Below are 27,973 nucleotides of genomic sequence, written 5' to 3'. Positions count from 1 at the left end.
CAACGGCCGTTTAATCAATTAATCAACCCGCCATCCGTTTCACTGAACCCGCCCTTTCCCGGGTTTTGGCGCGAAATGTGCTCCCCATCTCAACCGCAGTCCCACTTTAGGGTTTCACATCACATACTACTGGCACTGTTTCTTCGTCTCTCCCACCGCAACAATGTCGAATTTCTCAGACCAGCTCGATGAAATCAAATACCTCATTTCTTCAGCTTCAGGAACCAAAGCAAATAAGTCATTCGCTTACTCTACCCTCTTACACCTCCAGCAACAGTCATCTGACAGCCATGCTTCAATTCAAACACTCGCGCGAACCTCTCAGAGCCTAATCCATCCAATCATTGCCGATATTCAAGACGATGACGAAGAAATGTGAGTTCCGATACTCTGTTCCTCTGTTTTTTATTTTTATTTTTATAATTTTAATATTTTAAATTTCAAATTTTATTGAAGTGTAATTCAATATATTTTGGATTTTGTTTTTGGGTTTCAAATTGCAGTGTGACTCAGGCATTGAAATGTTTGGGCTTTATGATATATCATCCATCCATTGTTGCCGAAATTGCAGGTATATGAAGCCCACTCGAACATCTAATTGTTTGAAATTAAAATTTTAAACTTTTAAAGCAGCTGAGCTTAAACTAATCTCATGGTCATGGGTAACATGTTCTAATTGTCTATCGCCAATTTCTCTGTCTCGCAGTGGATGATGTCAAATTGGTTTTAGAGTCATTGGCAAAACTCATCACAACCACGAAAATGAAGGTAATTATTTACATTAACGGTAATGTACCATAATCTGTGCAATTTGTTTGTTTTCAAATAAATATAAAATTTTCATGTGTGCATATTAACCCCTTTGATTTCTGAACTGCAGGCGGTTTGCAATTTAGGAGTATGGTGCATATCTGTCCAACAGTTAGCTGCACCACTTTTAGCCGCCCATTTCCATTCTCTTTTGCTTGCAGTAGTTCATGCAATTGACAATCCCATTGGTTCTTTGTCGACGACTTTTGAGGCTATGCAGGTACACTCAGCACTTACATGCTCAGTATAGAGCACATTTCATAAGTACTACGCATTGTATGATGTTTCTTTAAATAATTCTTATGAGATCACGGGGATGTAAGATTTTAGTTGTTTTCAACTGTAAATTGACATTGTTGATTTCCCACTTACTCCTCCATGTATCTGTGCTATTATGACAGGCTGTTATGAAGCTAGCATCTTTGCTAAGTGAGAGTATGAGAGAATTGTCGCATATATGGGCTCCTCCAATATATAGAAGACTTCTTAGTTTAGATAAGAGGGAGAGGGATATGTCGGAAAGGTGTCTGTTGAAGATTAAGTCTACAATATTACCTCCTCCACTAAATCTTTCCAAGGTACTCACGTGCTTGTCGTTTTCTTCAAGTCTCACTTCTAGTACAAGTAGGTTAAGCCATATCAGGAAAAAGTTTAACATGGTTAGCTTGGCCTTCACAGTATTACCTCCACTAAATCGCTCAACCATTATGTATTGCATGCCTTCGTTGGCTTGGTTGGCTTGGCCTTCACATGTAGAACCATGAGGTGTTTTCTTGAGCTTTGTCTTGCTTGTTGTTTCAAGAAAGCAGATGACAAGCTTAAGTCTTAAGACTGACAATATAAAATTGTATTAGACTTGGATTTTTTTGTAATTTATAAAATCCATATTTCCTTTTTCTTTCGTACACAGGCACTTTTCAAAGATTTGAAGCCAAAATTGCTTACTGGGATGCACAACATGCTGAACAATGGCATGAAGGTTCATACTATTCAAGCCTGGGGATGGTTTATCCGTTTACTGGGACCTCATGCCTTGAAGAACAGGCAGTTAATTAATGAAATGCTGAAAATTCCTCAGCATACATTTTCAGATCATGACTCACAAGTTCAAATTGCTTCGCAGGTACTTCTAGTCTTAAAGGGTTGATGATGCCGCAATACTAAACCTAATTTGAATATAAAAACTTTAAACCAAATTAAGTTTGGGTTTACAAGGTTCCAAGTCATGAACCGATATCCACTAGTTAGCTGTTGTCTATTGTTGAGTGGGCTTCTAGAACCAAGTTCCTAATCCTTGTCAGTTTTAATAGTTAATTTAGTATCAGAGTGCTCTTATAGAATTTTTCAGATGCCATGTCTTAAATTAACATTGTTATGTATTCCAATTTCGCAGGTTGCCTGGGAAGGTCTTATTGATGCTCTTGTTCACCCTCCAATGGTATTACCCTGTGAGACAAATGATGTAAAAGTGGACAATGGTGTAAAAGTGGACAATGGTGTGCAACAAATAGGAACATACAGAGGAAACTATGGTGAAATCCAAAAAAATGGATCCTTAAAAAGCATAAAGCTCATTATGACACCACTAATAGGCATCATGTCGACTAATTGTGATGTATCTGTTCAATTGGCTTGCTTGAACACATGGTGTTATTTATTACATAAACTTGATACCTCTGTCAATGATTCTTCAATGATCAGACTGGTTGTACAGCCTATCTTTGAAGCAGTTTTTCAAATGGATCCTGATGGTAAGAACATCTGGACAAGGAATCTGTGTGTAGATTTGCTTGATGATTTTATATTGGCGAAATGTAAAGATATAGATTATGACTCGCTTAACCAGGTAAGCCATCAGTTATCAGCCAAAAGCTATGCGAATGCTCCCCTTATGTCTCGCAATTGCTCGTGGAAGCAGTATCCCATCAAATGGTTGCCATGGGATCTGAGTCTGTTGGACTTTCATTTAAAGGTGATCTACGTTCTTATCTGTCAAATGCCAGGGGAAACTGTCTCCCATGATAAAAGAATTCCAGCTGCTGATGCTTCCTTAAAGTTATTTAGGTCTGTGTTGAAAGGAATTCAATTGGAGTTCAAAAGGTCGTCTATTAGTTATAATGATATTATGTTGTGTTTGAATGCAATACTGAAGTTCATAAAAAATGTATGTGAAGAAGTAAGTTCGAATAGTAGTGACAGAAGTGACTTGCATCATATATGCCTTCAGTTGGTGGAGGCTGTAGGTGAGGAGATAGAACCTACTATAGTGGGATCCCCTCTTTACAAGGTGCCATTAGACATCAAGCATATTGAATACCTGCAAGTGGTTGCTGACATTGGATTTGCAAAATTGGATGTAAGCTCTGTTGCCTATATGGACATGGTTTCACCAATGGTTTATTTAAGTGTACTTTACTTCTGTGTGGTGGTTCAGTCAACTTCGCGTGTACTCAAAACAGACTTCATTCTGCATAGAATGCAGAAATATTTTAAATTTATGCTATCATCATTTGATCCCCTGGAAAGTCTAGTTGTCACTAGTGGATTATTGTACAAGCACAGTGGGCCTAGCTGCTTAAGTATGTGGATAGCAATAGCAGAAGGTCTGAAGTTCTACATTAATGATGTGAAGGGTTTTTCATTATTGAAAATGGACTCTGACAGCAAATGTTGTTTTGCCATGTTGTATCTCTTGTCCTATCCGCTAGTTGTATGCTCCTGCACCCAGAAAGACTTTAAGTCAGCAAACATTAGAAGCTCCCCGGAAGAATCTCCTGCTTCATTGCAGATACAGGTTGAGCTTGAACGAGTTATCACATTGTGGACCTCACTCTATGGTTCTATGTGTACCTCGTTGCCTGAGTGTTTCACTATTGGAAGTTTCTTTGAGGATCTGTTTTCAATATTGGATACGTGCCTTGACAAGTATACTAGCATGCTTGTGTGTGGCGATGAGCTTGAGTTAAAATGCAAGGATCTGGATCTCCATCTCATTGCCTTATATGGTTATGTGTTGATATGTATTTTGGAAAATTTCTGTTCTTCAGAAATAAGTTCAGATGGAAATGATAAGCATGGCTCTAACTACACGGTCTCCAGTGCCATCACATGCTGCCTGAAAGTGACCATTAGGTAAGTGCAAATGCTGCTAACTTGAATTTAGCCAAAGTCAAATGGTTCCGCTGTCATTTCTCATGTTTAATGCATCAATATTATACAGATATATGGAGTTGTTGCAGACAAAGATAGGAACAGACTCACCGATTGGTCTTAGGGTGGCCTCGAGGTAAGTCAAGGCAGCCAATTTCTTAGCTTTCATGTTTGTGCTGTTCCTTGTATAATTTCATTAATATCAATGTCTCCATTTGATGTGAAAGTTGCAGGGTATATTCTACATTGGCCTACTTCATCAGTTCCCTTCACTTGAAAGAGGATATCCTTTCCTTCTTTGAGGTTCGTGCCTATTTCCTGTGATTTGTGATTTTTGTCTCCTTTCATAGTGAAGCGAAGAGATATGATAATACTATATACCAGTTCACTGTTTGAGTCTTTAGATCATGGCATTGAGGAAGAAGAACATATCTTCTTTCAAATGGAAGCAAGTTTAGATTAAAGTTGTTACTGGCTTAAGTGAGATCCATCTGTTCGAATTAGCCATAATAAATAAATAATGAGCATGTAGCGGCTCCTACTTTATTGAAGAAATTGAAACCTGGAATGTGCTGGAAACCCTTTATTAGAGTGTCCCTAATAGGAAAGCTGTTCTGAAAGTGTTGTCCAGCTGTTGCATCTGTTGTTTTCTATTCCCTTGTTTTTCTGAGTGAATGATAATAAAAAATCAGTATTGACCTTAATTTTTGGCTTTCACGCATTAGCTTATATTTCTTAAAAATGCTTAAACATGGTTTTGTGTATCTATGTGCTTGCAGTTGATATCCAGCCCACTGCTTCAGTGGCTGGTACTCATGGAAATGCAGGATGAGAGCACCAGTGATCAATTTCAACTCCTATGGGCAGAAACACTTGGTTGTTTACGGAGGAGTCAGCCTCCAATAATCTTTGATTCTGCATTTCTCATACTCCAAGCACCCATCCTTGAAAAAACTCTTGATCACCCAAATCTGTCCATTTCAGAGCAGACCATCACTTTTTGGAATTCCACATATGGTGAACAAACCAAGTTGGATTACCCTAAGACCTTACTTAATGTACTAGACAAGCTCTGGAGAAATGGCAGAATAAACCTCCACAAGAGAAGCCTACCACTTCAAAGATGTCAATCTAGACCGCAAGTCGCAGCTGTTCTGCCAAGATACAGGGTGAATGCAACCCATAACGGAGTCTCAAAAAGAGTAGAACTTGTAGAGGATACCATAGGTGGTGGTGAGCACAAGGAAATGCCTCATCCAAGTTTGAAGAGGAGAAGGCTGGAACTAACCGAGCATCAGAAGGAAGTAAGACGAGCACAGCAAGGAAGGGAACAGGACTGTGGTGGTCATGGCCCGGGTGTCCAGACTTTCACAAGTGTTGATTTTTCGCAAGGAAATAACAATGAGGATTCACAAGAGAACCAAGATATCCGGAATGCAGAGTGCATCTTGGAGCTCTTGAGAAATGGATAGTTGGCTGACTGCCTGAGCTCTTTGATTAATATATCATCCAGCTTCTCTCTTGACAGTTTCTTGCTCACACTTTTTCTCTATATATTATAGAACCCTATCAAAGCCTTAAACCCCAAATCACTGGGCCGGGCATGTTGTATATATTATCTTCTCGATTGATTATTTACAAGTCGAGTGGCCAAGCATGTATTCAAACCTTTAACCTACATGCCAAGTGATGATAGAGAGATTGAGCAAATGGGTTTTTCTTTCACATTCAATCAGGCTTATCGGCTATACCTAAAACGACACAACTTTTATAGATATGCTTGGTGAGAAAACGACACAACTTTTAATTGTAAGAGTTTAATGAGAAAACAACATGCATGAAACATTTCGAGGATTAGTTTGATGAAAAGTTTCCACAAAGTTGGAAATTTGTACTGATCGAATATCACCACATGTTGAATTGTTGAGGGTATCTTTTGTTTGTTTGCTAAAAAATAAAGCAAAAAATGACACGCTAACACCCTATAGTCAAAGTATTTCTAAAATATAAATGAACTATAACAGAAAGGAAAAACTATGTCACCATGTTTTGCGGGGATTGCACCTTATGACCAAATCTAAGTAGCCAATCGGTAGCAACATTACCATCTCCATAGATATGCTTGGCAAGAAAATGACACGACTTTTAATTGCAAGAGTTTAACGAAGAAAACGACACTTATAAAACATTTTGGAAACTATTTGATGAAAAATTTAATCACACTTGGGAATATGCATTGATTCAGTGCCACCCTATGTTGATTTGGTGAGTGTTACTTTTGTTTGTTTGCTAATGGTAAGAATAAAATAGCGTTACACTAACATCCAATAGCAAGCGTATCTTTAAAATGACCGAAGAGAAAATTAAGTTGACATACATACTTATGCGGATTTCACCTTATGATCCAATCTTACTAGTCAATCACCAACAACATTACCACCATCAATAAATATGCTTGAATAAAAAATGTCGTGACTTATTGCAAGAGTTTAACGAGAAAACAATGTGTATGAAACTTTTCGAAAGCAGTTTGATGAAAAATTTCAGCGTTGGAACTCGCATTCATTTAGTATCACCATATGTTGATTTGGTGAGCGGTTCTTTTGTTTGTTTGCTACATATATAAATGAAAAAACAACAAACAAACATCCAATAGTCACAATATCCCTAAAACATACATTTAATTACAAAAAAAAAACCACTATGTTGCCACGTTTATGAGGATTACACCTTATGACCAAATCTAACTAACCAACCACCGGCAACATTACCATCTCGATAGATATGCTTGGCTAGAAAACAACGTGACTTTCAATTGCAAAGTTGAACGAGAAAATGACGCGCAAAAATTATTTTATAAGAAGTTTTCACGTGTGATTGTTTCATTATATGGTAAATAAATGTTAGAAAGCAAGATTTTGGAACATTTTGAATCATCGGGCCAGATAGAAAAGGTAAGTCCCATTAACAAAATCAAATCAAAGATGAAACACAAAGCTGAACAAAATCATCACTAAATTCTAAATCATACCCCCAGAAAACTGAAAGTTAATAAAGCGTTTTGACTCAAAAATTAAACGATGGCCCATCCCATCAATTAAACAATGACAAAAAAGAAAGAGAAACACGGTTATCTGAAAGCCCAATTGAGACGCCCAGTCGAAAACTCAATTCACTCAAAAATTAATCACTTTGGACTCAAAACCCAGCAACAAAAGAAGCCCCCGAAACTGCTCTCTTTTCTCCTCTATCTGTACCGTATCCCTCCCAGTCTGGCCTATAGTCGTATCCATTTCCACTCTCTCTCTCTCTCTCTCTCTCTCTCTCCCCCTCCCTCCCTCTCTCTCTGCAAATCAGCACTGTTTAGCGAAAGAGACTCAAACAAGTGTCTTACTCTGCAAAATAATCAAACCGTAGGGTTTCGAAAACCCCCAAACCCCACTCCGATTTTAAATAATTTCCAACCTATCCTTACTCGTTAGGGTTCATCATTTCTTTATCGATCTTGTATCCTCCTCATTTGTAACCGTGTATTGCATTTAGATAAGGTCTCGTTATTCCTGGCCTCTGATCGATCGATTTGCGAATGGCTTCATCTTCATCTTCGTCATTAACGGTTGCGAATCGGGACGGGTCTTCTTCAGCTTCTGAGGACGAAGCCATCATGTCCGTAACCCGTGCTTACGCGCAGGACGCCTTATTGCAATTCCAGTCGGGCAAGTTCGATCAGTGCCTAACCGCCTTGTCCGAGTGCCTGAAGAGGAAGCCAAACGATCCCAAAGTAATTGTCTTATTTTTTTTGAAAGCTAAAGTAATTATGTTCTAAAACTCAATTTCTGAAATGATTTTTAACTTTTAATTAACGGGTTACGTTGAACTGGTTGTTTATTTTGAGTTGATTATAGCTGGTGTTTGGGTCTCTGTTGGATCTTGTATCAGAATTTTAACTACTTTTGACTTATAGGATTGCGCAGCTTAATAAGATTGTAGTAAAGCTAATGCGGGTTAAATCAAAATCTTGACTGTATTATATATTTTATGGAAATAGTTTCGTCACAGGCTGTGCTTGATATCATCTTCTTTGAAGAAAACTGGTTGCCGCCCCATTTGAGTGAAGGTGATCAAGAAATATACCCTCGGTGGTTAAAGGATAAATGGATTATGGTAGAAATGTGTTGAGAAATGGGGAAAATAAAAAAAACAAACATAATTATGTGGTTTACCAAAGAAATGAATTCTATTATAAGGGAATGAATGGGTTAAAATAGCGTGATCTAGAACATCATTTCATTTTATAATAAAATAGCCTGATTTATTATAAAGAATATATAGGGTTTTCTTTTTGGTAATTGATTGAATAACCCTAGCTTTGCTTCACCAACAATCCTTATCTCAAATAGTTTGCAACAATTGTAAGATTCTTTTGACATAGATTGATACTGAATTATGTTGCCTCTTGATTCTGCATTTTAATTCAAATGGCTTATGGATATTTATTTTATCAAATTTTGGCGTACCCCTTATAATCTTGTATATTATGGATATTCTTATTAGATATTTCATAATATCGGACTTTCGGAATTCTATCGAGATGGTTGCTCACATCCTAAGAGGTTGCTTGATGTACTTAATGATGTGAAGGTATCATTTCTCATTTTCTTCCCACTCACACAAATGCAGATATATGAATATATATTTATTTTTATAGTATCCACTGATTCCACATATACAGGCATGCACATAACATGTCATGCAACATGTTATTGTATACTCAAACTAACTGGGTTTTCAAATGAAAGGTGATGGGAATTTTTCCCTCGTTCTATAGTTGTTGGATTTTTCATTTTAGTGATCCTACCTAAGTGAATTAGGGTGATGCTGAAAACTGTTTTTTATTTGTTTAACTCATGATATATAAAGTTTCTGACAGGGAGATTTGAGGAGTTGTGGAGTGTGTTTTCAGTGCTTATGGTTGGAGAGCAGTGGTAGAAATTTTGATTGCTGGAACACTCTCTGTTTTTTCTTATCAAGGCTTAACATATTGAAATTATGTTTTAGACAACTAGTCTTGTGCCATTGTTTTGAATTTCGGTCCCACTTTGCCTAGATTTTATGTACACAGTAGATATTTTCTATTTTTTACTTCAAAAAATGGCAAATAATAGATCAAACTTCTCACTAAACTAGCATATTAGAATTGAAAGTGCACTGAATTGTAGTAACCATGAATTGAAAGTGTGAACTTCTCACTAAACTAGCATATTAGAATTGTAGTAGCCAAATTCTAGTTATCTTGGATTTTGGTTTGCTATGGTAGTACTGAATTGTAGTAATTATGAGGAATAGAATTAGTATGCTGAGGCATCAGTACATTAACATGACTTTATAATGATACTTTGCATTTTTCTATTGAGGCAAGCATCAGCATCATGGCATGTTATTTTCTCTACATATGATAAATTTATGTTGATTTATCTCTATTCTTAATTTCTTTTAATTGGTGTTGGTTTAGAAACGAAGTGAAGAGCTTGCTCGAGCATCTGCAGAACAGGTGGAGTCGGGTAGCAATATTGGAGGGTCCAGAGGAAGTAGTACAATGGGACATCCCTTTTCTGCTGTTTACATGGATGAATTTGACACATATGTTGCTACCTTAAACATTGTATGTTAACTTTTCATAATTTTTACCGTCTATGTTAACTGTTGAATATGTTCTTCCAGGAATTAGCATAGGGAAAAAAAGGAATATATCTTTTGAGCCTTCTAATTCTTTGGATGCTTTTGTTCCAAAACTGGGCTTATGCAGGCAGTTATCTGGTTCCATCTTCACGAATATGCAAAGGCATTGTCTGTCGTTGAACCTCTGTTTCAAAATAGAGGACCTATAGATGAGGTAAATTAATTATTACCTAAAATAATATTGTATCTGTAGTTGTAATGTTGTGTTAAGTGCTTCTTTATTTATGTGCAGAAAACTGCTCTTAATATTTGCCTTTTGTTGCTGGATGTTGGGCTGGCTTGCCATGATGCAACGAAATCTGCTGTAAGTTCTAATACTAATAGTGCGGTTAGTTTTTTGCTTCTGTTTATAATTGTGCACGATGTCCATTGAGTTCTATCATTCTTAGAGTTTGAATGTTAGATTAGTAATACATGAAAATATTTGTGGAATTGAGCTTTTGAAAAATGTACAGTCAATAGTCAAATAGTGCACAGCTTTGTGTTCTATAAATTATTGTAGATGAACAGAGGATAGAGAAAGAGAAGCAGTGGCTAGGTTTTCATTGTTGTTCGAAGATTGATGATGTATCTGTCTTAAGTTGGTTTACAGAAAAAAAGGGTAATCAGTTTTCTTTTGTTGTAATCTGTTGTTTTAAGTTGTTTTTCTGAAAAAATTGAATACATATAATTGCAATTTGGATTCCCAACTTGGTTCATATATAAATTTTTAAATTTTTTGCTGCTGATAATGCTTTGGGATATAATGTCTGTCAAGCATTTTGTACTGCGATGAACTTATAGGTCGACTGGTTACTGAAAGGCTTGTGAAATGGATGATTGGGTTTGTAGGTGAAGATACAACATTGGTGATGATGTTAGATATTTGAGCTGAGTTGAACTTGCCTGTTTTGATACATTGGGTGATGTTCATTGCACTATTCAGGACGATATTTTTCTGGTTCACGCATAATCAAACTTGTAGCATAATTTTCTGTTGTATGTTATTTATCTGTAACTTGTTTTATCTGTTTTTTGAACTTTGTGTAAAATTAATATTGTTTTTGGGCATTGGTGTCAATCAGAGTTTAAAAATTGGAATGCAGTTTTTTTTTCCTTGATAACTTCTCTTGTTTTCTTTGCTGTATTATGTAGTTGCTTTGGTGTAGGTGTCTTCAATATTTTCTGTTGTTTTCTCCCTTTGGAGGACATCTTGTCCTTGGAATTGTACCATTGCCTTTTTTTTTTCCCTTCCTGTTTCCCGTCAAAAAGAAAATTAAGACATTTTTATCCGAAACTGAGAAATTTTTTGTTAAAAATAAAACTAGAACATCAGAGTTACTCCTCCAAATATAATTAAACCCATTTGTGTTAAATCATCAATATTGGCCTCTGGCAATGCAATTGTTGATTGGATGAGGTTAAAGCTCGAACCTATCTCAAACGGCAACATCAATGTAGATTGTACTATAAGCATGGTTGAAGCTTTTCGTTCATTATGATTTGTTCAATAATGATTCTATCATTCTGTCTTTTTGTGTATGAGTTGTATGAGGGTGCTTAATCCAACTTCATTTTGTGCGCTGTGATTATAGTGGTGGTTAGCTTCTGTTGGGTTAGCTTGTCGATTTGGTGAGCATGCCTTTTGTATATATAAGGACGCTGTGTTTGTATTATGTTGATTTGATTCCCAGCTGGTTCTTATTGCAATTCCTATTGTTCAGGATGTTTTGGTTTATCTGGAAAAAGCTTTTGGTGTTAGCTGTATGAATCAAGGAGACAGTGGAAGCACTGCGTTGCAACAACCTGCAAACCCAGTTGCAAAGTCTCCATCACTTCCTACCAATTCATCAGCAGCGGATGGTCCCAATTTGGATTCAGATGCAAATGCCTTGGAGTCTGAGGAGACAGGCGAGTATGATGGTGCTGTTTTTGACATGGATGTCGCACAGCCAACTGCTCTTTTATCTTCAAATGATCTTTCAAGGAACCCAGTTGACATATCCGTCTCTTCTGTTTATCTGAAGCTTAAGATGCAACTTTACAAGGTTCGGTTTCTGCTTCTCACTAGGAACTTAAAGCAAGCTAAACGTGAAGTGAAGCATGCTATGAATATTGCACGCGGGAGAGATTCTTCTATGGCTCTCCTCTTGAAGTCCCAGCTTGAATATGCTCGTGGTAATTATCGTAAAGCCATCAAGTTGTTGATGGCATCTAGTAATCGAACAGATGCAAGGATATCAAGCATGATCAACAATAATCTAGGATGCATTTATTATCAGCTTGGGAAATATCACACAGCTTCAGTATTCTTCTCCAACGCATTGCTTAATTGTTCATCTCTTCGGAAGGACAGGCCTATAAATCTGTTAACTTTTTCACAGGACAATTCCCTCCTAATTATATATAACTCTGGTATGCAGTACTTGGCCTGCGGGAAACCACTACTTGCTGCTCGCTGTTTTCAAAAGGCTGGTTTAGTTTTCTACAACCGGCCTCTGTTGTGGCTTCGATTTGCTGAGTGCTGTCTGATGGCTTTAGAGAAGGGATTATTGGAAACCACTCTGGCATCATCAGAAGTCAGAGTTTATGTCATTGGCAATGGGAAGTGGAGGCAACTTGTAATGGAAGACGGGGTTTCCAAGAATGGAAACTCGGGTTCTTTTGAAAGAGGTGATTTGTTTTTGGGAAGTGATCAGCAGCCTAAGCTCTCGATGTCCCTTGCACGGCAGTGTCTCTCTAATGCCCTGTACTTACTGAACTGTTCTGAGTCAAGCTATTGTAAGAATTCTTTGCCCTCTAATTTCTTCTTAGAGGATAATGAATTAGGTGAAGTGGCATCTTCCAAGAACTCAAACAACAAGAACTTTCACAGCATCGATTCCGAGGCATCTGCGTTCTCTGTAGGCTTGGGCCAGTCAGGCATAAATGGGGATGCAAAAGAGCAAAAGGCAGGAACTACTCAGGAGCTTGTGCAGAACTCCCTTTTGTACTATGCAGATATTCGTAACAAGGAAAATCTGTTGCTCAAACAAGCTCTTCTTGCAAATCTGGCATATGTAGAGTTGGAATTGGAAAATCCTATGAAGGCCTTGTCAATTGCAAGGTCTCTCTTGGAACTTCCAGAATGTTCAAGAATTTACATCTTTTTAGGTCATGTGTATGCTGCAGAGGCTCTCTGCTTGCTGAACAGGGCAAAGGATGCTGCTGATCATTTGATGACATATTTGTCTGGAGGTAACAACGTTGACTTGCCATTCAGCGAGGAGGACTCTGAGCAATTGCAAGGAGTCAGGGCTGTTGATTATGAAGAGTTGAATGGAGGATCAATGAGTGCCAAAAGTTCTTCCCCTGAAGACACATTAGGTATCGTGTTCCTCAAGCCAGAAGAGGCACTAGCAAGCCTGTATGTAAATTTTGCTGCCTTGTACGCTATGCAGGGTGAACTTGATCAGGCCCGCCAGTTTGTTGCACAGGCATTATCCATAGTACCCAACAGTCCAGAAGCAACTTTGACTGCAGTTTACGTGGATCTCAAGCTCGGTAAGTCGCAAGAAGCTCTTGCCAAGTTAAAACAGTGTAGTCGAGTTACATTCCTTCCTAGTGGATTGACATTGAACAAAGCTTCGTAGATGGTTGATTGTACTGGTGGCTTGTCATAACGTCCGGCCCACCTCTCAATGGTAAGCTCTAGTGGGTAGATCAGCAATCCTTTCTAAGAGGATTTGTACCATATATATAGTTCAATTCAGAAATAAATTTTCTGTTCTTTTTTTATTTCTTTCTCAAATTTCATATCTTAGGGCTTATTAATTGGTGGGGTGTGGCTGTGTTTTGGTTAGTGCGGAAGCCCGCCTTTCATATTTGAGATGTAGTTTCTGATTTAGATGATTGTGTTTTAGTGGCTAATCCAGTTGGTTCAACGTAGTTAGATGATATGCTCTTCATTCTAGAGAAAGGAACTGAAAATGTTTATTCATTCTGTATTCCCATTGAAGTCATTTTTCCTTTGAATGTCAATCATGTAGTATTTCGCCATTAACCGTCCTGTCTTGTTTCTTTGGATATGAATGTTCAAGTATGTCCTTGGATACTTTTCTTTTGTTGTCCTTGGATTCTTTCAGCTTAAGCTTATCATTAGCATGTATTAAGCGAGCATATGAATCATAATTTGACTCTTGGATAGAGATTATTAATTGATCTTTCGCCCCTCTGTCTCTGACTGTCTATGATGAATTTCTCACGAGTAAAATTTATGTTTATCGGAGTTTGCTTTGGAGTTCCACAGAATGTCGGCGTGAAACCATTGATACAATACAATACAACAACAGATTCAGAATCAGAACCAATCAACAAGCACGACACACGACACACACTAGATATTTCTTTGATTTTTGTTCGAGATAAGAGACCAACAGTTATGTGGCCATGTGCAATAGATTAGAGTGTGGTCCCCTCCCGTCTGCTTTAAATCCCAGCTACGACGTTCTTAGCGCCATTTCCGTAGCCTTCTCTTACTCGTAATCTTAGACGTTGAATTGCATTCATGTAAATATTCATCGAGAATGAGACATTTAACCTAATTCACGGAAGTTACAGTAAAATATATTATTCTCCTTGGGAGGCCCTGCCTGTTTACAATTTAGTCCTTGGATAGAGTCTTATCAATCAATTTGGCTTGATAATCCATTAAAGGTAACAGTAAAAATTTGATATATAGTTGACTCGAGACCTCTTTCATTATTTGTTTGTTTTTGTTGTCTCTTTGTTGAAAGTTGAAAACAATAACAGCACTGATTCACATCCTCAGAGCCCATAGAAATCCAAAACCACCTGCTCTATTATCATTACATCAAGGTTTTTATATGTGGCTGTCAATTAATTTTACTTTATTGTGTTTTATTTATCAATTTCATCCTTAAATAAATAAGTCAAGTTCTGTTGACCCACAGACACTTATAATTGACTTATTACTTTTCAGTTATTAAATCAAAAAAGAAAAGAAAATGTTAAATTAGTTTTAATTGATGTGGTTGTTTACCTCATATTCCACAAAAGGTGGTATGAGAATGTGACATACAATTATGGTTAAGTACGTTAATGCGAGCTCACTCATTTGTTAACAACCTTTTTCATTGAATTAATCTAGGGCGAATCTGCTAGCTATAGCTTTCATTCCATTAATATGAACCAACATAAAATAAGAAAAAGAATATAACATTTAAAATTAATTCAAAAGCATGTTTGATTGCTTTCCTGAGATAAAACACACGTGCAACAAATTTAAAACAAATGTTGTGTACATTAATAAGATCACAACCAAAGCATCAGCTCAATACCAATTAAAGAAGAAAAGATTAACAAGGAACAAGGGGAAGCTCGACATCCTCTCATGAAGATTCCCTCCCTAGCTCTCCTTGGATATCCATCAACCTAGCAACCTGCAATCCCATCAAATCATCACATTCAATGTTTATCACAGAAATTTTTCAAGAAACTAGTTATGCAACCGGGTTTTCGTTTACGAAAGGGATTGATCTAGAGAGAGAACAAAAAATTCATCATTCATTCCTCCTTCATACGGACATCAAATTTAATTATATGTTACGAATCTATGATATGGTAATATGGGATGTTTTGTTGCTTCGGACATAACAAAATTGCTTGGATTTTTGGTTCCCTAAGCTTTTGTGCTCTTGGGAAGAGGTAAGCTAAAATACTCATCTGTCAACTTTCCAAGACTATATCTAGGAAGAGCTATATCTTTTGTGCTTGGTTTTTTGACCATTAGTCACATACCAAAATCTTTTGGATATATTACATAATTGTCAAGTGAGGGGCTAGCTAGGGTTGAGAGAATAATGTACGTACGTAGTTCGCACTAATTTAAATAACCAATTAATTAGTGTAAATACTTACTTAATTTCTTCTAGAGAGAGCAGGTGTAACCAGGAGGAGGTGACTTGCCACAGGTGACAAGGAGCTGAAGAGCAATCGGGACAAAGATGTTGAGGTTAAGAAGCTTGATTTTGAGAGTTGTGCAGAGACACACGGCAGCCTCAAGTTCAACAAGCCCTTGCAGCACTGGACAGCATTCATTTACCACTGGGTCACCTTGCCCAATGTGCACCAACCCACCAAGAAGATCCACACAAGCACCCAGTTTCATCGTGTCGATGGGACAAGTATCCTGGGCCCCTGGACTCCCGGCAGGAGGAGGGCATGGTGTCCCGGGACTCGGAGTCTTTTTACCCGGTGGCCCTCCTCCTATGACTGGAGGGATTATGACAGGTGGCACTATTGGAGGCAGGGTCACTGGCGGTTTCAAAATGGGTGGGATTGTAACTGGTGGCTTAACAATGGGTGGGATTGTAACCGGTGGCTTAACAATGGGTGGGATAATGGGAGGGATTATAACTGGTGGTTTGACGACGGGTGGGATAATGGGAGGGATTGTAACTGGTGGTTTGACGATGGGTGGGATTGTAACTGGTGGCTTAACAATGGGTGGGATTGTAACCGGTGTGGGTGGGATAATGGGAGGGATTGTAACTGGTGGTTTGACGATGGGAGGGATTGTAACTGGTGGTTTGACGATGGGTGGGATTGTGACTGGTGGTTTAACGATGGGAGGGATGACCGGAGGGACTTTAACAACTGGGGGCTTGACATGAATGGGAGGGATGGGGCCTTTGGGGGTCTTAGGCTTAGGTTTGTGTTTTGGAGGAGGCTTGCCACAAGTACCGCAGCCAAGAATGGGAGTGGCTGAGGAGATGAAGAGCAAGCAAATGAAGAAGAGAGCATGGAGCTTACTGGACTCGGCCATGTTCTTCACCGCAGTAGTCTAGCTCTCTCTCTCTCTCTCTCTCTGCTGATGAGAGTGATGCTGAGATGAGGTAAAGCTTTTGTAGTGGAAAGAGGATGTTAAATAAGAATAGTGACGAGGGCAAGAGAACAAAAAACCCTAAGAGGCACATCACGTGAACATGGGGCTAGCAAAGCAAAAGGCAGCTGCCAAACTTTGCTAGTTGGCATAACTTACTCCTTAAATTTGCATGAGTCCATTTGCCATTATTTTCTTTTTATATTATTGTTTCATAATCTTGTCTTTTATTTACATGGATTTTCATGCTTAACTTTTTAGTATAATCATGAGTAAAGGAGTAGTAGCTAGTCCCCTAATTAAACTAACAATTAAGCTTTGGATGGTGATCTTCTTGGGGGATCGATGGAATAGTTTTGTTTTTATTGGATGCCAATCATGGCCACTCACTCACTAGGGCCATTGGTAGCTAGCCTAGCAGCTTGTGGTTACTATCTTTGGGGTTTATAGATAGATATAGATATATAGGTTTGTTCTGTTTGACCTTTTACGTACATTCAACATACTATTTCATCATCAATAATGCATTTCATACAATCACACATGAAGGATAAAAGTTAAGTTAAGTTTATGGAGGAAAGGGATTGATCATGATTCATGAACAAGGGAGATCTAATCTAATCTAAGGAAGAGTACATGCTTAATTATTGCTTAAGTATGGCTCCCACTTGAAAGGAGACCAACAATAGGTCATCTTTATCTCTCTTGTCTTCACGTGTTTATCTCACTTCTCATATTTGGATTTGGATATTACAAAGGGTAAGTTTTTATAGTCAAATTAACAGTTTGCATATTGAATTGTATAAGCTGTAAATTGGAAGTTGGACCGCATATTCAAATAATTGTTTATGTGGATAATATGGCAAGTGCTTTTGGTACGTCCCAAAATGGTAACAGGGAGCTAAGCTTAGCTAGGCGATGGGAGTTCCTTTTCCTCCTATTAAGTCCAAAGTGAGCCTCTTGCATTGGTCACACTCAAAACTTAAGGACACGCACGTACTACATATACAGATCACCAGATCAGACCGCTCAGAGAGAGAGAGAGAGAGAGAGAGTGTGTGGCAAAGCGGTCAAGTGGTGCCATCGCACAGGCCCCTAATTTTTATGGGTCTCAAATTTTTTTACGTGTATATTATGTATATTAATATTATAGGTATTATATATATACTTGAGCGTGCAGGGACATAACACAAGTGTGTATTTGGTTGAGTTGAAATTCATCCCCTTGATTTTAGTAGGCAAGTTGGATTCAAGTCCATATGTCAAAGAAGAGGAAAGCAATATATACAAGTTTTCTCCAATCAAACGAAAAAATTTGGAGTGTATGTTTTCACCCACTCAAAACGAAACAAAAAAGTTCATGTCCTTTTCCTCTTCCATTTTCTCAAATTGAAACATTAAAAATATTATGAATTTTATTTATGATCGTTATTGCATGCTAATAGATGATGAATTTTAGTTATTAAAAAAATTATTTTATAGTGTTAAGTCATGGCAAATTTTTTTATAAATATTTTCATATTAGATTGAGGATTTCCGTTTAAGTTTTGCATAGGGCCCTCAAAATCTCAGGACCTCCTTAGTGTGTGGTTGCTGTTAGGAAAAACAGCTAGGCAAGCATGTGGAATAATGGTGGTTGAGGAAAGGAGAGAGAATTATAATACAGGAATGGTGGGGAAGATCAAAGAGAGGCAATAAATATATATGTGTGTGTGTGTGTGTTTGTATATATGCATGATATGGGTATGAAATTTTGGTCTCTCTCTCTCTCTCTCTCTCTCTCTCTCTATAAATCTATATATGTGTTGTATGTGTACGTCCGTGACTGTGAGTCGTCTGTGAGGATATGAGAAGCAGTGGTGAATAAATGAACGGAGGACAAGAATTGAGAAGCTTTTGCTAGCTAGCTGGATGCTTTTGTATGCTTGTGTGATCCGTGATTGTGCTTTCCTCATCTTCATGTGATTGGTCTCTCTCTCTCTCTCTCTCTCCAATTGTTCTTCTCTTCAGAACCAAATTATTGAACTTCATCTACTGAATCATATGCACTCTGCACTGACTCAACTCAATATATATATATATTCATGATCATCATACAAAATATTATCCCCTCTACTTAGATCTACTTGGTTTAGGTTAGCTTTCTGTGGCTGGATCCATCTATGTATTTTGAATGCACATTCTTTTTGCTTCGCTAATAAATTAAGGTTTATAAATTAAATAAGTGATTAGCTATTAGACATGTGTTCTCTTTTTGAATTCAAAGCGCTAACACTAGCCAGATCCTGCTGTGTGTTTTGTTTTAAGTTGTCTTCTTCACTGATTCTCATGAGAAAATGGGAAAAGAGAAGTTTATATATTTTATCACCACACCACACAAGAGATTTGGCCACAACCCTTAAACCCACGCACACGTTAATTATATAAAATAATATATACGATATTTAATTAATTAATTAGCCAAATAACATTCAGTCATCATCATCATCTGCACAAGATGCCATGCCTGCCACTGTATATGATAACATATTAGTGTTCTCTAATTGGATTTTGTCGGGTGTTGTGTCTCTAACGCATGCAGTAATTCCTCTTTTTTGGTAACTGATGGCTCTGAAACTCTGAGGGCACTCCATCTGCATGCAATGCAGCTCTACATCTCCTATAGTATATAGAGATCTAAATCTAATGGTCGTGGTTTGTTGTCACGTAGTAAGATGATGAAGCACTACAGCCACAGGATGTTTGGGTTCATTAGATAAATCGGTGTAGAGAAAGGAACAAAAAGAATCTAATCTCTACGATACTACTAATACTGGCACATGGCCAAGTTGGGAAAAGAGATGGGTACTACCACTACAGTGGGTCGAGACTCGATCGAGAGGTCCAAGATTTTTTAAGCGCTACACTACTAAAGTGAACTTTCCATCGTTCGATGTAAGATCCTCTTAATATGAAGTTCTTATTTATTTGTAGGGTATTTTTCAAATGAAATGATAATTACTTAATTAACATGCATAATTACTCAATTTACTGATGGTGGAAGGACGGAAGCCATGCATATAAAAATCTGAGTGAATTGATTAAAACGTATCTAACTCTTTTATTGGCATTGTTCAATGGCGACAATCGGCTTGGCCAACCATGCATAAATGACCACAGGATTGATGGTGGTGCAGTGATCAGTTGAAGCCAAGCTGGTTCTTTTGTTGTCCTTGTCTTTTGTTTATCGGGTCAACAGTGGCGGGCTGGTTTGTCTCTGGGTGTGAGTGTGGGCTTAGCAGAGGTTAATGAGTGCGTATGTTTCTGACAACGTATATGGATAATGAATGAATGAATTCGAACAAACAATCATCTAAGAGATTTTTAGCCCAACAGTAACATAAAAATGCTAAATAGAAACAAAAAAACAAAAACATAACATAAAGAAGCCTTACTTGGGTAAGAAGAGGTGGGCTACGTAGGTGTTAGGAAACATCATATGATTTGGGTCGGGCTGCAACCCTACCTAGACAGAACTGGGTTCGTGCCGGAGCATGCGCCCCGCATTGTGTTTGTGTACGGTCTCTCATTTTAAGTTGCTGCATGTTGAATTTATTTTTGCCCTCACGATCACACACAACTATTTTCCACTCTCATTTTAAGTATATACTTACTAATGAATAAATAAATATAATATAATATCATATCATATAATAAATGAATTGTAACACACATATGATTTTGTAATAACCTTCATTGTTTACGGATGAAAATTCGAATGCTCTTGACCAGCAAAGTTACAAGACGTTTCTACATCAGTTGAGTGTTAAAAAAAGAACATTTTTACTGTGTTTTACTAATGGAAAAAGACGACTTGACATATGAGCACTCATCCTGCGTTTGTTTGCTGCTTCTTTTCCTTTTCTGGGCAGACATATATTTAGGGCTTTTGTTGTTGACTCAATGTGTTCGACCGACGAAGCTTTGGCACAATTGCACTAGGGCTTTGCGCGCTTCTGTACTCTGTGGCCTTCCATAAGAAAATCGAAGCTCTTGAAGCCCCAAATCATGAGGAGAAAGGTACTTTATTTTCAGCTGTTAATTTGATAAATATATGCTTTATAATTGAATTGAATCAGGCATATTTGGAAGTGAATTCTGAGGTAAACTTTTAAACATTCATTCGAGAATTTTAGCAAATTCGGGTCAAGTCAAGAAGAACAGAATTTTATTATTATTATTATTTTTTAACAAAAAAAGAAAAAGAGAAACAGGGTTTTGTAAATGTTGTAACTTTGGATTTAGAATAGTTCATTTGAAACAAATTAAGATGCCTGGAAATTGGAATTCATGTTACGAAAGTTCCATTTTTCATTCAATATTGTAAGTTTGGATTTAGTAAAATGAAATTATTATAGAACAGAGAATTAAACAAAATCTGCAATTTTAGGGGTAATTTATCTTCCTAATTAAAATTGGCAGCTGCTTTCTGTTTTTTTTTTCTCTTCTTCTGTTGATTAATATAATGCGCGGTTGTTCTTGTTGATTATGTTAAAATGGTATATGATCTGCAATCATGTAGTGCAAGGATCACATCAGTAAATTGCCAGATGATGTTCTTCATACCATTGTCTCATTATTGAGTATGAGGGATGCTGTACGCACGAGCGTATTATCACATAGGTGGAAGAACATGTATGCGTACATGTCAAATCTCGAGTTCGATTGGCATGACATAATCTCCACACCAGCTGATTCAACTCCTGGAATGGTTTGCAACAGCGCAGTGTTCTATTTTCTAGCTAGACTAGAAAGATTCTTAGCATGTCATTTGGGCACGAAGGTGGTCTCTTTCAAGGTTTCATGTTGCTTTGGAAATATGTACGCTCGTCGTATCAATGACTGGATTAGTTTTGCCATTAGAAAGGGCGTTGAAAATCTTGATCTTGCCTTTACTTGTGACAAACCCGCTGAGCGCAGCGATTGGAGAATCATTGACTATTATCATTTTCCTACTCAGCTCCTTTTGCATGGTGAAGAATCCAAATTAAGGCATCTTTCCTTGCGCTCATGCACACTTCAGTCAGATTTTTTTGATCGATTTAGCACCTTATCAACTCTTGTGTTGTGTGATGTAAATCTCGCTGGACATGTTGAGCCGCATATGTTTTCTTGTTGTTCAAAACTTGAGTGTTTAACATTGCAATGGTGTTTTGGATTAGAAAGATTGTGCATTGGTGATTCTCTTGATCGTTTGAAGGTGCTGGTGGTGAGCCTCTGTGAAGGGTTAAAGGGGATTGAACTCAGTGCCACCAATCTTACCAGTTTCCATTATAAGGGTGATGATATAGAACTCTCTTTCGAAAGGGTTCCCAATCTGGGGGAACTATATGTTATGATGAAGGACACTGATGTGGTTTCTACTTTTGCTCAGCTTGAGAAAGAACTTCCTCATGTCAAGAGTATGACAGTTGCCAAAAGTCGTGCGCGTAAGAAAAAGTTGGAAAACTTTGTGTGGTTACTTGGTTCATTAAAACGAGCCATGTCATGCTCACTTTTCTAATTTTTTTTCCCCTTGTCTTTCATTGTAGATCGGAATCGCTGACAATTCAACAAGGGCCAGCATTTGCCGGTGTTTCACGTGATGTCCAAAGGATCAGCTCTGTCCTAGGAGCTTTTCTCCTGCTTCAGAAATTCCATTTGACCTCGAATCTTCACCACATCAATTGTGGTTGTAGATGTCTAATATAAACTTTTGCTGCTTCAGATCGTATGGCATTGTCATTTATAGTTGCTGTCTAAATTACTTGTCCAGAATCCAGAAGTGCAGTTTCACTTGTCCACAGAATTAGAGATCGTTCTTTTTCTGCAATTTATCTAGGTCAGGGCAGCTGTATGTTAACTCTTAGCTAGGGCGTACGCGAACTGTAGTTCTTAGCTGTTATGTAATGATGGATTTCTGGTTGACTGTTTGTACAATTTTGCTTCATTTTCTTTCCCTAAGAAATTTGTGTTACTCATCTGGGGAAGAAAAGAAGAAGTGGATTGCTTGTACATGTATTGAGTAAAACACAACTTGTAACAAATTGTTGAAAACGAGAAGTTACTGGTATAACCACAATACGCTTGTGTTAATAAGCAGTAAATGTAGCCATTTGAAATGAACTCCATTGTATTATTGATTTAAACAGCTTGTATATGATGTTGATACCCATAAGTACAGAATCCAGCCCACCAAACCCAAAAAGCGGAAAAAGAAAAAGAAACAGAAACTTTACAATAGGTTGGCAAACAAGCTGCTGCTAGTATTGCCTAATCAAACCCATCTACAGTAAGCCAGTCATTTGAATCCTCACCTTCTGAATCTCTCTCTTTTGACTGACCAGCCTTTCGCTGGCCACCATCAATCTCAGAACTTCTATTCAGCTGAACCCAGTCACTTGATCCATAGGGTGAACATGCCCTGACGTCTCGTCCTTGCCTTAGGCCTGATAGTCTAGTAGAACTAGAAAGGTCATTTTCATCGTCCTCTAAATCGCTGAATGAGATATCCTCTTCAGTTTCATGTTTCCTTTGGCCATCCACGAAAGTGCCAGAACTAATACTTGCCTCTTCAGACCACTGCTCAGTGCTCTCTTCGTCATCGATCTTTAACCTTCCTGCTGTATTAACTATCTCAGTCAAAGCTTCATTTTCTTGAGATGAGATTTCCACCCCTTGTGCCTTTCCAACCTGGATGTCCTTTTTAGGTGAATCAAGAATTGACTTCTCACAGCTATCCACCTGTGTGTTCCTGTTGTTTTGAAGCTTGTGCAGAAGCACGTCTCTTGCTTCAACAATCTGCAAAGAAGGAAGTTCTATTTTCAAAATAATGCATTTGTTACAACTTACAAGTATTGTTGGAAGCTGAAACGTGGAATTGAAAAACAATCCAAACTTCTTGGACAATCTAAAGTGCCACAGAATCAATACTCACATGTATTCACTAGAAAGAAACACACGACATTTGAACAATTTGATATTGAAAACTCAGTTTAGACACACAGTGAATAAGAACTCGATCCCCTTTCTCAGAGAATCAGACAATCCACTTCCCCAATTCCTTCTCCTTCTCCTCCTTCGTAATCCCTTCACTAAACCCATCTAACAGAAATCAATACAGCCCTGATTCACATGACAAGATAGGACATGGTAGATCTTTTCCCTCTCTCCTGTGTCCTTAGCTAGAAAGATGCTATAACATTTGCTATGAAGCTACAATAAATGCAATGAACAAAACTGCTCAAAAGTGCAGCTGGTGACAGGTAAAGCAGATTGAATTCTCACATACAAAGACTGCAAACTGCAGTAAGAATAGCTACCATAGAACCTTAAATGAAGTATCTTAAATATGGTAAAGATGCATCCACAAAGAAAATTGCAACTAGGCTCTCTTAGTGTGCATGCAAATATAGATAAGAAGAATGAGACAAGATGTGAAAGACAAAGTTCTTGCCTTGGGGGTTGATAGAAGCTCAAAATCGTGTTCATTTAGTCTCGGAAGCAACAGCAAGAAGTAGATCATCCAAAATCGTTTCTCACTCATGGAACTGCCAAGTCTGTTTCTTAGGTCTGCAAAGCCTGGAACCAATCGTTCAACAGTGGAGGCATGTTCTCTCTGAGCATCAGACATGCTGAAATCTGCAATAAAACAAGTTCAACATCAATAGATTAAATGCCATGTCAATTTGTTTCAATTATCTTTTTAATCTTTGTATCTTAAGCACAATAGAATCATAGGTCTCCCAAATCAGTTGCCATATCGACCACTCCAAAGTTCAAACAAGATTAACAGCTAATTGTAAACAGAAGCCATCACAGAGAACGCATAACAGGTTTCAAGACACTTTGGATTCATGTGTAATAAACTTTAGCTCCCACCCCAAACAAAAAAGAAAGGGGGAAGAGAAAAAATAAAAGAGCTCAACTTTAGTCAATGTAAGTTGACCAGCGGATTTTCAATTTACAATCCACAACTTCGCAAGCAAAACCAAGCAACACAAACAAAGAAAGCAGGCAAAACCAGCATTGCGTTGCATTCGAAGGAAAATTATGCAATCGTCACACGCACACGCTTAAATTAGAAGTGAAAGTTAGGAACTTGACCATGATCGACTGGTATAGGAAAGTCGGTCCAATAGTTTGGCAGCACCGAAATTTCGGTGACGAAACCGATAACGTCGTCGGTAATCCCCGGCACGGAACCGTCATCATCATCATCATCGTCATCATCATCAGCATCGTCTTCCAGAGCTTTGTTCTGAAGCTGCAACAAGTTCGAAGCGAACTTGGAGATCTCAGTGACGGCTTTGTTACTATTTGTAGAGAGAAGCGAGAGACCGCTCTTGAAGCTGCCGCCGATCTCCACCAGATCGTTTCGGATTCCTAAAAGCGGTTGCGACGGCGGCTGCGGTTGAGAATTGGAGGAGGGAACGGCGTCGTGGGACGGTGATGATGATGGTGGTGGTGGAACGAGGAAGCTGGCGACGCCGCGGAGTTGGCGACCGAGGGTTTGGCCGAGAAACGACAAGTCGTTTGGTACGCGGGAACTGGAAGGACTCTGTGGTTGCTTGGCTTCATCATGTGGATCGTCTGGTTGGAGAGAGCCGAAGAGCCAAGACATTGTTTGGTGAATACTGTTAGTATCCCCTTGCTGTTACTGTAATAACATCAACAACAACAACAACAACAACATGATGATGGGTGAAGAAGAAGCTCTCTTTTTTTATTTATTTTGTAATTATTCTCTCTTTGCTTCTTACTCTAACACTGTGAATAGTATTTTGTTTTATAGAGACGCTACTGTTGAGTGGTTTTTTTAGGGATTTTACTTTTTGCGGGTTTGTTTTGTTTTGGGGACATAAACACTTTTAATGCGTTGATCATTTAGTATTATTTTGTATTTTTGTTCTTTTCATAAGCAACACCAACTAATATTAATTATAATTGTGGGTTTAGGATAATGCATCCGCCCTTTTCAAGTCCATAAGGGCAATAAATCCTTCTTTCTTTTTCACAAAACGACTTCATTTTCGCCATACAACAAATCCGAACTTCATGTTACGAAGAAGCTACTTCAGCTTTCCTCTATTTCGGACTGAAAATAACTTCATGAACCATACAACGATATCCCAAAATTGTCCTCAATGGCAAAATTGACAATATTTTCGCATAAGACAAAAGACCGTGGGGTCAATTCGTGAATACGGTCAAATAGGTAATGTCTTAGTCGTAGTGACCCAAAAACCAAATAAAACCTAGCAAAGCATCGTAACACCGACTCACTCTAGAATGACGTATTCTCAGCAGCAGCAGCAGCAGCAGCTACTTCGTGAACTGGACAATTAGATTGCGTAATCATCTCCGGCTTCACCAACAACACATACCCTGACAAAATATGGAGGACAACTCAATTTAGTTCTCACGTTACTAATATTGAGGACTTGCCTAGACATTGCCAATATTTGACTATATGTGCATGCTGCTCGCAACCATTAGATATTAGTTTGTTAGTGGCCTGTGGCACCACTGATGAACATCAAGCATCCAACTACTTGATGAACATGCATAAAACAGAAAAGTATAACTTACCCCATCAGCCACACCGGTGGCTGCACTACATGATTCATTTGCAATCAACCACAAAGATGTATTTTTAACAATCACCACGTCCAGAAAATGTAATTCTTCCCATAAACGCATAATATATAACATGCTTCGGTGTGTGTCCTAGCCTACAGATGCACAGCCAGCATGCTAGATCATATTAATTCAAACAAGAGTTCATGTACCTCGCACAAATCTTTCATGACTTCACCTTGCAAGTTTTCCTAGTTCTGTCATTCGTTCATCTTCAATCTGCCAACAAGAACAGAGCATAAAATATTTAACCATTGCTGGAGAACTCAAAAACGGAGAGCCTCTCTTGTTTAAATGAGTAAGTATGATCAGAACCAAAGCATAAAACAGAAAAGTATAACCTAAACATTGTGCTTCGTAGGGCGGCATACTTGCCCTATCAGCCACACAAGTGACTGCATGATTCATTTCTAACTCTTAACTTAACATAAAAACAGGATTTATTTGTTTACAAAATTATATTAGAATGCTTTGCACTTAACCACTGCACAAGTATTCTTGAAAATCACTATTTTCATACTTCGAATATGTGAGGGGCCAAATAAATGCATTTCCTTCATAACGAACATCATGACAAATTTCAAAAATTGCGATGTAAACTTGTGACTGATCTATGTGAGGTACAAACACACTTTTCTTGAATAATGTTCAAAAAGTTTACGTGATGGACACAGAAATTCAACATAACCTTTCCTAAGAATACCCAAATCATCTCCACAAAACCAATGAACAAAAACTAATTAGCAGGCGTCAATCTGTATCATGCTTGGGACAAAAATGAAAACTGATTTGTAAATCAAGAGGTTCATGAAGAAAGAAAAGGAAGTATACCCGCATGCGATCGAACCCTAAACCTCGAAAGAAAAATCCGAATCCAAGGACGAGGCTGATCTATGCCTCAGACTCTCCATTCTTCCGACAACCCCGCGATATCGCCATCAACGCGTTCCACTTCTTCGAGAAGAAGTGAACCACCGACGACGATCGAGGAGATCCAATCGGACTGAATTGCAGAAAAGTGTAGGTTCTTCATCCTCTCGCAATTGAAATCCTAAACCACCGTCGCAACCGACTCGAACCTGACCTTCGAAATTTCGTCGGGACAGGTTTTCTTGCCTTTTTTTATATATTTATATATTTAAAATATATAATTTATTCCTTTACCATATTATGTAATAAAAATTCGTCGGGACAAGTGTATAGCCCGCGGCTATACTATATAAATAGAAATTTTAAACTTATAGCCGCGCTGATATACACTATAAATAGAAAATCTTATAATACCTTTTAAATAGAACACCGTACCTTTAAATAGATGTATAGCCGCGGCTATACCTTTTAAATAGAACACTGTACTTTAAATAGATGTATAGCCGCGCGGCTCTACTATTTAAATAGAATAATTTAAAAGTACAGCCGCCGGCTATACTCTAGAAATAGAAAATTTGAAAGTATAGCCGCACAGATACTGTTTAAATAGAATAGTGTAACAGTATAGCCGCATGGCTTAATAGAATATTTTTAAGAGTATATCCGCCCGGATTATCGGTCCGCGAAACGAACCGAACCGCCAAAAATCAAATCAAATTTGTCCAAAGGTTCTTTTTCCTTATTTATATCCACCGCCCATGCGATGTGGCCCATAAACAAAAACCAAAAGGAATCCAAACCGGCGCCGTTTCGAAAAATAAATAAATTAAGTGGTTCCATTTTCTCTGTGTTGTTTTTTTCTATCTTTCATTGAATTATCTGTGC

The 27,973-nt window shown here is 38.0% G+C and overlaps 5 protein-coding genes across 14 annotated transcripts; 3 read left to right on the top strand and 2 right to left on the bottom strand.

The window, feature by feature from the left end:
- Nucleotides 1–4: 4 nt before the first annotated feature.
- LOC103341165 (uncharacterized) lies at nt 5–5,685 on the top strand. 4 transcript variants are annotated; one of them, XM_089043444.1, is made up of 10 exons: nt 5–375; nt 504–571; nt 707–768; nt 881–1,030; nt 1,212–1,388; nt 1,721–1,933; nt 2,204–3,942; nt 4,031–4,096; nt 4,194–4,263; nt 4,740–5,685. In XM_089043444.1, the coding sequence occupies exons 1-10, from the start codon at nt 164–166 to the stop codon at nt 5,430–5,432; spliced, it is 3,450 nt and encodes a 1,149-aa protein (XP_088899570.1). In that variant the 5' UTR covers nt 5–163; the 3' UTR covers nt 5,433–5,685. The 4 variants fall into 4 exon arrangements, with proteins under 4 accessions (XP_088899570.1, XP_088899569.1, XP_016651709.2 ...); XM_089043443.1 differs by having other exon boundaries at nt 24–375; nt 4,188–4,263; XM_016796223.2 differs by lacking the exon at nt 1,212–1,388 and having other exon boundaries at nt 24–375.
- Nucleotides 5,686–7,217: 1,532 nt separating this feature from the next.
- On the top strand, nt 7,218–13,720 carry LOC103341117 (Tetratricopeptide repeat (TPR)-like superfamily protein). 2 transcript variants are annotated; one of them, XM_008244597.3, is made up of 6 exons: nt 7,218–7,741; nt 8,515–8,601; nt 9,473–9,622; nt 9,767–9,853; nt 9,932–10,003; nt 11,403–13,720. In XM_008244597.3, exons 1-6 carry the CDS (start codon nt 7,547–7,549, stop codon nt 13,308–13,310), a joined length of 2,499 nt encoding a protein of 832 aa, XP_008242819.1. In that variant the 5' UTR covers nt 7,218–7,546; the 3' UTR covers nt 13,311–13,720. The 2 variants fall into 2 exon arrangements, with proteins under 2 accessions (XP_008242819.1, XP_088898534.1); XM_089042408.1 differs by having other exon boundaries at nt 7,226–7,741; nt 9,932–10,027.
- Nucleotides 13,721–14,879: 1,159 nt separating this feature from the next.
- LOC103341118 (Bifunctional inhibitor/lipid-transfer protein/seed storage 2S albumin superfamily protein) lies at nt 14,880–16,733 on the bottom strand. The gene is made up of 2 exons (XM_008244598.3): nt 15,598–16,733; nt 14,880–15,119 (listed from the first exon to the last, which is right to left on the bottom strand). Exon 1 carries the CDS (start codon nt 16,502–16,504, stop codon nt 15,608–15,610), a length of 897 nt encoding a protein of 298 aa, XP_008242820.2. The 5' UTR covers nt 16,505–16,733; the 3' UTR covers nt 14,880–15,119; nt 15,598–15,607.
- Nucleotides 16,734–19,153: 2,420 nt separating this feature from the next.
- On the top strand, nt 19,154–22,655 carry LOC103341119 (F-box/LRR-repeat protein 25-like). 4 transcript variants are annotated; one of them, XM_089042514.1, is made up of 4 exons: nt 19,154–19,495; nt 20,473–20,620; nt 21,123–22,039; nt 22,132–22,655. In XM_089042514.1, exons 2-4 carry the CDS (start codon nt 20,609–20,611, stop codon nt 22,289–22,291), a joined length of 1,089 nt encoding a protein of 362 aa, XP_088898640.1. In that variant the 5' UTR covers nt 19,154–19,495; nt 20,473–20,608; the 3' UTR covers nt 22,292–22,655. The 4 variants fall into 4 exon arrangements, with proteins under 4 accessions (XP_088898640.1, XP_088898641.1, XP_088898639.1 ...); XM_089042515.1 differs by lacking the exon at nt 19,154–19,495 and adding an exon at nt 20,226–20,358; XM_089042513.1 differs by lacking the exon at nt 19,154–19,495 and having other exon boundaries at nt 20,398–20,620.
- Nucleotides 22,656–22,694: 39 nt separating this feature from the next.
- On the bottom strand, nt 22,695–27,318 carry LOC103341120 (BSD domain-containing protein). 3 transcript variants are annotated; one of them, XM_008244600.3, is made up of 6 exons: nt 27,050–27,318; nt 26,371–26,437; nt 25,865–25,966; nt 24,686–25,238; nt 24,036–24,220; nt 22,695–23,380 (listed from the first exon to the last, which is right to left on the bottom strand). In XM_008244600.3, the coding sequence occupies exons 4-6, from the start codon at nt 25,200–25,202 to the stop codon at nt 22,853–22,855; spliced, it is 1,230 nt and encodes a 409-aa protein (XP_008242822.2). In that variant the 5' UTR covers nt 25,203–25,238; nt 25,865–25,966; nt 26,371–26,437; nt 27,050–27,318; the 3' UTR covers nt 22,695–22,852. The 3 variants fall into 3 exon arrangements, with proteins under 3 accessions (XP_008242822.2, XP_088898638.1, XP_088898637.1); XM_089042512.1 differs by having other exon boundaries at nt 27,073–27,318; XM_089042511.1 differs by lacking the exons at nt 25,865–25,966; nt 26,371–26,437; nt 27,050–27,318 and having other exon boundaries at nt 24,686–25,414.
- Between the last annotated feature and the right edge of the window lie 655 nt (nt 27,319–27,973).

This window comes from Prunus mume, linkage group LG8 (assembly GCF_029339155.1).
Source record: "Prunus mume cultivar Tortuosa linkage group LG8, ASM2933915v1, whole genome shotgun sequence".
Lineage (NCBI taxonomy): Eukaryota > Viridiplantae > Streptophyta > Magnoliopsida > Rosales > Rosaceae > Prunus > Prunus mume.
Note: the sequence above shows the minus strand (reverse complement) of the source record. Positions and strands in the feature narration are given on the sequence as shown.

Bases quoted from the DNA above. Each gene is read 5' to 3' on its own strand.
- LOC103341165 (XM_089043443.1), top strand. From the start codon at position 164: ATGTCGAATTTCTCAGACCAGCTCGATGAAATCAAATACCTCATTTCT. The intron at 1,031-1,211 runs GTACACTCAGCA...CTATTATGACAG, and splicing joins CGACTTTTGAGGCTATGCAG to GCTGTTATGAAGCTAGCATC. The intron at 1,389-1,720 runs GTACTCACGTGC...TTTCGTACACAG, and splicing joins CTCCACTAAATCTTTCCAAG to GCACTTTTCAAAGATTTGAA.
- LOC103341117 (XM_089042408.1), top strand. From the start codon at position 7,547: ATGGCTTCATCTTCATCTTCGTCATTAACGGTTGCGAATCGGGACGGG. The intron at 7,742-8,514 runs GTAATTGTCTTA...TATTCTTATTAG, and splicing joins GGAAGCCAAACGATCCCAAA to ATATTTCATAATATCGGACT. The intron at 9,623-9,766 runs GTATGTTAACTT...GGGCTTATGCAG, and splicing joins ATGTTGCTACCTTAAACATT to GCAGTTATCTGGTTCCATCT.
- LOC103341118 (XM_008244598.3), bottom strand. From the start codon at position 16,504: ATGGCCGAGTCCAGTAAGCTCCATGCTCTCTTCTTCATTTGCTTGCTC.
- LOC103341119 (XM_089042514.1), top strand. The intron at 22,040-22,131 runs GTTGGAAAACTT...CTTTCATTGTAG, and splicing joins AGTCGTGCGCGTAAGAAAAA to ATCGGAATCGCTGACAATTC.
- LOC103341120 (XM_008244600.3), bottom strand. From the start codon at position 25,202: ATGTCTTGGCTCTTCGGCTCTCTCCAACCAGACGATCCACATGATGAA. The intron at 24,221-24,685 runs GTCAAGTTCCTA...GTTTTATTGCAG, and splicing joins TCCTATACCAGTCGATCATG to ATTTCAGCATGTCTGATGCT. The intron at 23,381-24,035 runs GCAAGAACTTTG...CCTTCTTTGCAG, and splicing joins AGCTTCTATCAACCCCCAAG to ATTGTTGAAGCAAGAGACGT.